Source organism: Eutrigla gurnardus (genome assembly GCF_963514095.1).
Source record: "Eutrigla gurnardus genome assembly, chromosome: 8".
Lineage (NCBI taxonomy): Eukaryota > Metazoa > Chordata > Actinopteri > Perciformes > Triglidae > Eutrigla > Eutrigla gurnardus.
In genome coordinates this window covers 19,806,951-19,813,114 of record NC_139922.1, presented here as the reverse complement: position 1 = coordinate 19,813,114, position 6,164 = coordinate 19,806,951, and the positions used below count along the sequence as shown (strand labels likewise).

The 6,164-nt window shown below is 41.3% G+C and overlaps 1 protein-coding gene across 1 annotated transcript; it reads left to right on the top strand.

The window, feature by feature from the left end:
* Window positions 1-49: 49 nt before the first annotated feature.
* rnf41 (ring finger protein 41) lies at window positions 50-4,939 on the top strand. The gene is made up of 7 exons (XM_084015831.1): window positions 50-160; window positions 1,026-1,137; window positions 1,222-1,337; window positions 1,416-1,687; window positions 1,890-2,025; window positions 3,425-3,528; window positions 3,622-4,939. Exons 3-7 carry the CDS (start codon window positions 1,248-1,250, stop codon window positions 3,974-3,976), a joined length of 957 nt encoding a protein of 318 aa, XP_083871957.1. The 5' UTR covers window positions 50-160; window positions 1,026-1,137; window positions 1,222-1,247; the 3' UTR covers window positions 3,977-4,939.
* Window positions 4,940-6,164: the final 1,225 nt, after the last annotated feature.

Here is a 6,164-nt window from a genome sequence, read left to right as displayed (position 1 = left end):
GCTCCTGCTGTACGTCATGACGTAGCCACCGGGTTGCGTATCGACGCAAACAGGGGTCTAGGATGTAGCACAGGACGTGGCTAGCGAGCTACTAGTTACAGTAGGACGTCCGAAAAACATATAAACATCGGGAATAGGATCTTATCTACTACATGTTCGAGTAAGTACACCGGTCCTTTGTAATGTTGTCTTCAAATGTGGCTGATTGTAATGAGCCGTGTGTGGGTGTAGTTTGCCCACACTGAGGTCTGTCTGGTTAGCTCGGTGGCTAATTTCCAGAGGAAACCAACGGTACTGGGGGGCGCTAGCAATGCTATCTGGCTTGAAAGCGTTAGCCACATTGAATTCATGGCGAGCGAGCTACACTGACATCTTAACTCCAACACCGGGGCGCTTGTCAAAGATGACGCCGGGTTAGCTCATTATAAACCCGAAAGGCGCCGCTATTTAGTGTCACGTGTAACAGTTGAAAATAACATCATACACGTAGCTCACGTTAGCTTGGGGGGCTAGCTCGTCTTGCAAGGCACGCTGAGTGCGATGGGAGGAAGAAAAAAAAAAAGGAGCTGTAAATCGCCTCCAGACCGACGCGTGCTGCTTTCACTGAAATTAGGCCAGTCAGCCCGCCGTCAACCGGGACACCAGGATGCTCCCCTCGGACGTAGGAGGTCGGCGGGCGATACGTTGGGGGATAACGGTAGAAAACCACACGTTCACCAAGGACGTTGGCTCTGTGTTCAAACATGGCTGTGTGCTCGAATGTCTTGAGTCATTGTACAGCTTTTACTGAATTAACAATAACACAATGTGTGTTTAGTAGATTCTCGTTTGTACTTTTTTTTTATTGAGTTATCCTAAGAGTGTAGTTTGCCTCTGATTAGGATGAGAAAGCCATTTAAATGCATGATGTAAAGCTCAGTCTGTTGTGTGTTTTATCATGTGGGTTTGGATCATATAGCATAACTCGGCTCAGTCTTTTGAAATCCAAATAATCGGTGTGAACATTATGATTTTTTTTCCTGCAGGGAGCGTCTGTCTCTCTTCCGCCAGACGAATTATTTCTGCCAGATGTGACGTGTGTGTATCAGCTTTACATCGAGAGCTGAATGGAAGCATTTGAGGCCTTTTGTGAGTGAGGTATGCATCTATTTATGGGATGTCTTCAGTCACACATTTTAAGTTTGTCTGAAAATGTAATTGACTTGGTTCCATGTCGTTCAGGAGGTTGTGGATCCCAGTGATGTACCATGGGGTACGACGTTACGAGGTTCCAAGGGGAGGTGGATGAAGACCTGCTGTGCCCTATATGTAGTGGAGTGCTTGAAGAACCAGTGCAGGTATATTCCTGTCTAGATGGTGTCTTTTTCTTCCTAGTTTTTATTTTATTTATTTATTTACTTTTTGTGTCATTTCAGGCTCCACACTGCGAGCACGCCTTCTGCAATGCCTGTATAACGCAGTGGTTTGCCCAGCAGCAGATCTGTCCCGTTGACCGCACGGTAGTGACGCTGGCTCACCTCCGGCCCGTGCCCCGCATCATGCGCAACATGCTGTCCAAACTCCAGATCAGCTGTGACAACGCAGGTTTCGGCTGTATAGCCACGCTGCGGCTGGACCAGCTGCAGTCACACCTCAAGGACTGTGAGCACAACCCCAAAAGGCCTGTCAACTGTGAGGAGGGATGCGGGTGAGTGGCTCCCGTCTGGCAGAAATGTACCGTTCGGATTCATCACTCACTTTGAGCCATAGTTTAAAAACTCTCTGGCTGGGTCATGTGACAGTCGGAACCTGACTAAACCAAAATTAATGAGTGTGGCCTGTCCTCTGTCTGGTATCGTATTAAATCCTCTATTTCCTCTCCCGTTATTCTATCTCTGCCACTCTTGCAGGCTTGAGATGCCAAAAGATGAGGTGCCCAACCATAACTGCATCAAACACTTGCGGAGCGTTGTCCAGCAGCAACAGACTAAGATTTCAGACCTGGAGAAAACTGTTGTAGAGCATAAACACCAGTTGGGGGAACAAGTAAGACATTTTGCCTGCTCATTGATGTGTTAACTTAAAGGTTGAGTAGGTGATTCTATTCAGAAACCCTCTCCGTTATATTACTTGAAATCCTTGTAACGTACAGATTTGCAATGAATAAATGAAATGCTTAAAAAATAAATTAAAAATGTTGTCTGTGGCCGTGTCAGGACTGTAAAAACCCCTTCCAATCAAAAAAGTCAGGCCCGTCCATCAATGCTTACTTCCTGATTGACGTCCTGATTGACTTCCTGACTGCCGATCTCTAGCACTCGTTTGGCGTTCTGGGAGAGCAGCTTTGAACTGAGGTCTGAACGAAGGGGGCGGGACTTTTTTGGTTCGTCGATTCAAAGTCTCTGTAGTTTTTCCAAATTACCTACTCTGCCTTTACGTACTTTATGAGCCTAGTTCTGAAAAATGTTGTCTTCGGAAAAGGTTTTGAAATTATATTTCTTTTCTCCCCGATTACTTTATATTGACAGTTTTCTACAGATTAGATATCATGATTCACTCGAATACTGAAGTTATTTGGGATCTGGGTTTATCAAGTGCTCAAATAATTTTGTTACAGGTTATTTTTGCAGAATTTTCCCCTTTTGATGGTTTGTATATCTGTATATGTTCTGTTTCATTTTTTGTATAATCATTAATTTAATTTAATGACAGGTATATGTGTGTGTGTGTGTGTATGTATATATATATATATATATATATATATATATATATATATATATATATATATATACACACCAAGCCCTGTTACTTTGACGACATTGCCTGTTTAGTGTGTTTGCAATAGAGTCAGCTTTGCTGTAATAAGCGCGATGTAAATAAAGAAAAGTCATCAATTCGTTCACTCATTAAGCCTATCAACGTCTGCATGGTTTGATATAGAAAATGCAGAGCTTTCTTTTAAATATTTACTGTGTTGTCGGAAAGTTGCTGCCATTGCTGTTTTTGGAAGTAGCCTATCTAATGAGGATGGCCCTTGTCTGTGTCATAAATTCTGTTCTTAATGTGTTTAGTCATGAAATTATTTTGCTAATAATTGTCAAACACGGAAGACTTCTCTACTCGACAGGAAACAACCTCTCGTCGTAAAATACACACGCATGTCAAATTTAATGAATCAAAACTATTTTATTAGAATCTCAAATTTATAGAATTAAGAAGCCAGCTGGAATTAAATGAGGTGATGGCTGTTCGGCCGACAGGCAGCACTTATGGAAAGCTCTGCTATGAAAATCTATATTCTCAGTAGCTTGTTTGGAATCTGACAAAGCTGAAACGATCAGTATTTGGAGAGGTTGCGTCCCATATATGCAGCCGCCACAATAGTTAATAAGCCTTTTATGTATTCCTGTAAAGCTTCACTGAAGATGATGTTTTTACTTTCCAGAAACGGGACATTCAGCTGCTAAAAGCCTACATGAGAGCAATCCGCAGTGCTAACCCTAACCTGCAAAACCTCGAGGAGAGCATTGAGTACAATGAGATTCTGGAGTGAGTGAAATTTCTTAACAAGTATTAACTTTCTTCGGCTCTGCAGCTCAGTCGGTAATTTTGTTGTGGTTTTTCACTTCGTCTCGTCTTCAGGTGGGTGAACTCCATGCAGCCTGCCAGAGTGACACGCTGGGGGGGCATGATCTCCACGCCCGATGCCGTGCTCCAGGCGGTCATCAAGCGCTCCCTCATCGACAGCGGCTGTCCGCTCTCGATTGTGAACGACCTGATCGAGAACGCCCACGAGCGGAACTGGCCGCAGGGACTGGCCACGCTCGAGACACGGCAGATGAACAGGCGCTACTATGAGAACTACGTTGCCAAGCGCATCCCCGGCAAGCAGGCGGTGGTGGTGATGGCCTGCGAGAATCAGCATATGGGGGAGGACATGATCCTGGAGCCGGGCCTGGTTATGATCTTTGCGCATGGAGTTGAGGAGATCTTATAACTTTACAGCAAACTGAGCTGGTCCAGGGACACGTGGGGAGGACGTTTTGCCCAGGGCTAACTCCTCGTGGGAGAGAAACCTGATTTTAAATCTGGCTTATTTTAAATAAAATCTTATAAGCGGTTCACTCCTAAGCTTCATACCTATGCCTTAAAGTAAGGACAAATATATTATGAACCTGGCTAATGGAAACTTAATCTGACTGATATCTGAGATAAAAGCGGAGATGTGATGTTTACAAGGTTTATATTTTGGTGCATTATATAATGATCTGATTGTTCTGCTCCATGTCCTAATATAATGATAAGCTTGAACCCCCATTTAATGCCCTCAGTTGTATAAATGCTTGTAAATACAAATACTATATTGAATTATAAATGTCATTCTCTTATTCCTTTCACTGTAATTAGATTGTTTTTTTGTTTTGCTCAGTTCTGTTTCGTCAGCTTGTGTTACTGTCTGCAGGGACGTCGACTGAAGATTATTTGCGTGCTCGCTTTAGTATTTAGTTTCTTGTGAATATTTCACACGACATCGTATTCCTGAGTTTTGATTGTCGAAACCTTCTGTGCCATTTGTTTTATTTATTGTGTTGCCTTTTACACAAACATGCTTGAAGATGTTACCATTTTGATGTATGGAAATCTGCCTTTTTATTTCGGTGCATTTGAAGTTCATTGGAAGAAAATCGTTTTTCGTGTTTTATTCGTTGCCTCGGATGTAAATATGGTCTGTGTGTTGAGTCCAGTCCAACTGTTAAATCAGAAGTTTAACATTTGGGATTTAACTCTGTGTAATGAGCTTTAATTGACAAATCATAATGGTTCACTTGATATTTTTAGCTGATTCTTGCGTCTTTTTCTGATGATTGAAATATAGCTATTGATCTTATCTTTCTTCACAGTAAGCAAACATTTGTTCACTGACATGTCACTACAAACCATAGCTTGGAGATTGTACAAATATTTGTAAAGTCAATCTAATGGCTCTTTTGAGAGGTTTCACCATTAGTCACTTATTGCTGTAGACGGACAAAAAGGCTTCAAACATCCGGAAATAGAAGCCCACAGAAGTACAGTAAACATAAGTTTGGGTTGTGCCCTATTATGATTTTCCCTCTTAATGTTTTTTGTTTGTTTTGTGTCTGTTATGTACCGTGTTGTACAGACAAAGTAATAAAAGAAAAAAAAATGTCAAACATCATCCCAAAACAATGTGTTTTCTCGCTGGGATAATGATTTTCTATTTAGCATTTTAATTAGGAAAAGAAAAAATGCAGTTCCCTACTTTACCACACCATGTCATCAGAGATCTGCAGGGAGGTATATTTTTTAAGGGCACGTCAGACGAATATATGATGAAATGATTGCTGCTTCTAAGAGATTGGGCCAGTGAGGACGAGATGTAAGATACTGTCTATCCAGGTTAAGGAAATTTAGACGAAAGTTTCAACCACAAAAATCTGAGGGAGGAAGGTCTGACTGCTCTGACCTGAGTCACTCTCCTATTCTCTGTCTAACCGAGACACCCACATATTTTCCATGTCTGTTATCCTCTCTTGCCAGCTTCATCCTCATTGTTGGGCCTAATCCCTCACCATTATGGTCACTGGAATGTGAAATCGTGTGCTTTACCAAATACTGTGTCTCCGTTATTGTCTGCACACATTGTTATGTGATGTGATTAGTTGCTGCAAAGCGTACAACATACTAAGCAACATGTTAAATACACCTCAGAATATGTTGATGAATATGTTTTCATGACCTTAAAACGTTTCTAAAAAAACATTGAGGCCTGTACGTCTGGTGTAGGAAGTAGTCGGATCCTTGATTAAATGTAGCACACACCAGTAACACACTGAATATTGCCATATACAATAGTTAAATAAAATCCCATTTATGGTAGACATTACAAATACAAGTAATGCATTGAAAAGGTGTCTTAAAAATCAATTATATTTTATAAACCATCATGTAATTTGTAAAATCTTCATTGGAGAAGTAACTAGTAGTTATAGCTGTAAAGTAAAAAGTATAAAGTTTCATGAAATACTCAAAACACAAGTACCTCAAATATGAACTTCAGTGCAGTATTTTAGTAACGTCTTTGTTAAATTCCAACACCGCCTGTAGATAAGGCAGCAAAAGACACTCGGTTGTGATCCAATCAGTGCAGCTTAATCACGTTA

What these genes read in the sequence shown, in the direction of transcription:
- rnf41 (XM_084015831.1), top strand. Translation starts at nt 1,248, where the DNA reads ATGGGGTACGACGTTACGAGGTTCCAAGGGGAGGTGGATGAAGACCTG. An exon ending in AACTGTGAGGAGGGATGCGG is followed by an intron (nt 1,688 to 1,889) that starts GTGAGTGGCTCC and finishes CCACTCTTGCAG; the next exon opens with GCTTGAGATGCCAAAAGATG. An exon ending in AACACCAGTTGGGGGAACAA is followed by an intron (nt 2,026 to 3,424) that starts GTAAGACATTTT and finishes TTTACTTTCCAG; the next exon opens with AAACGGGACATTCAGCTGCT.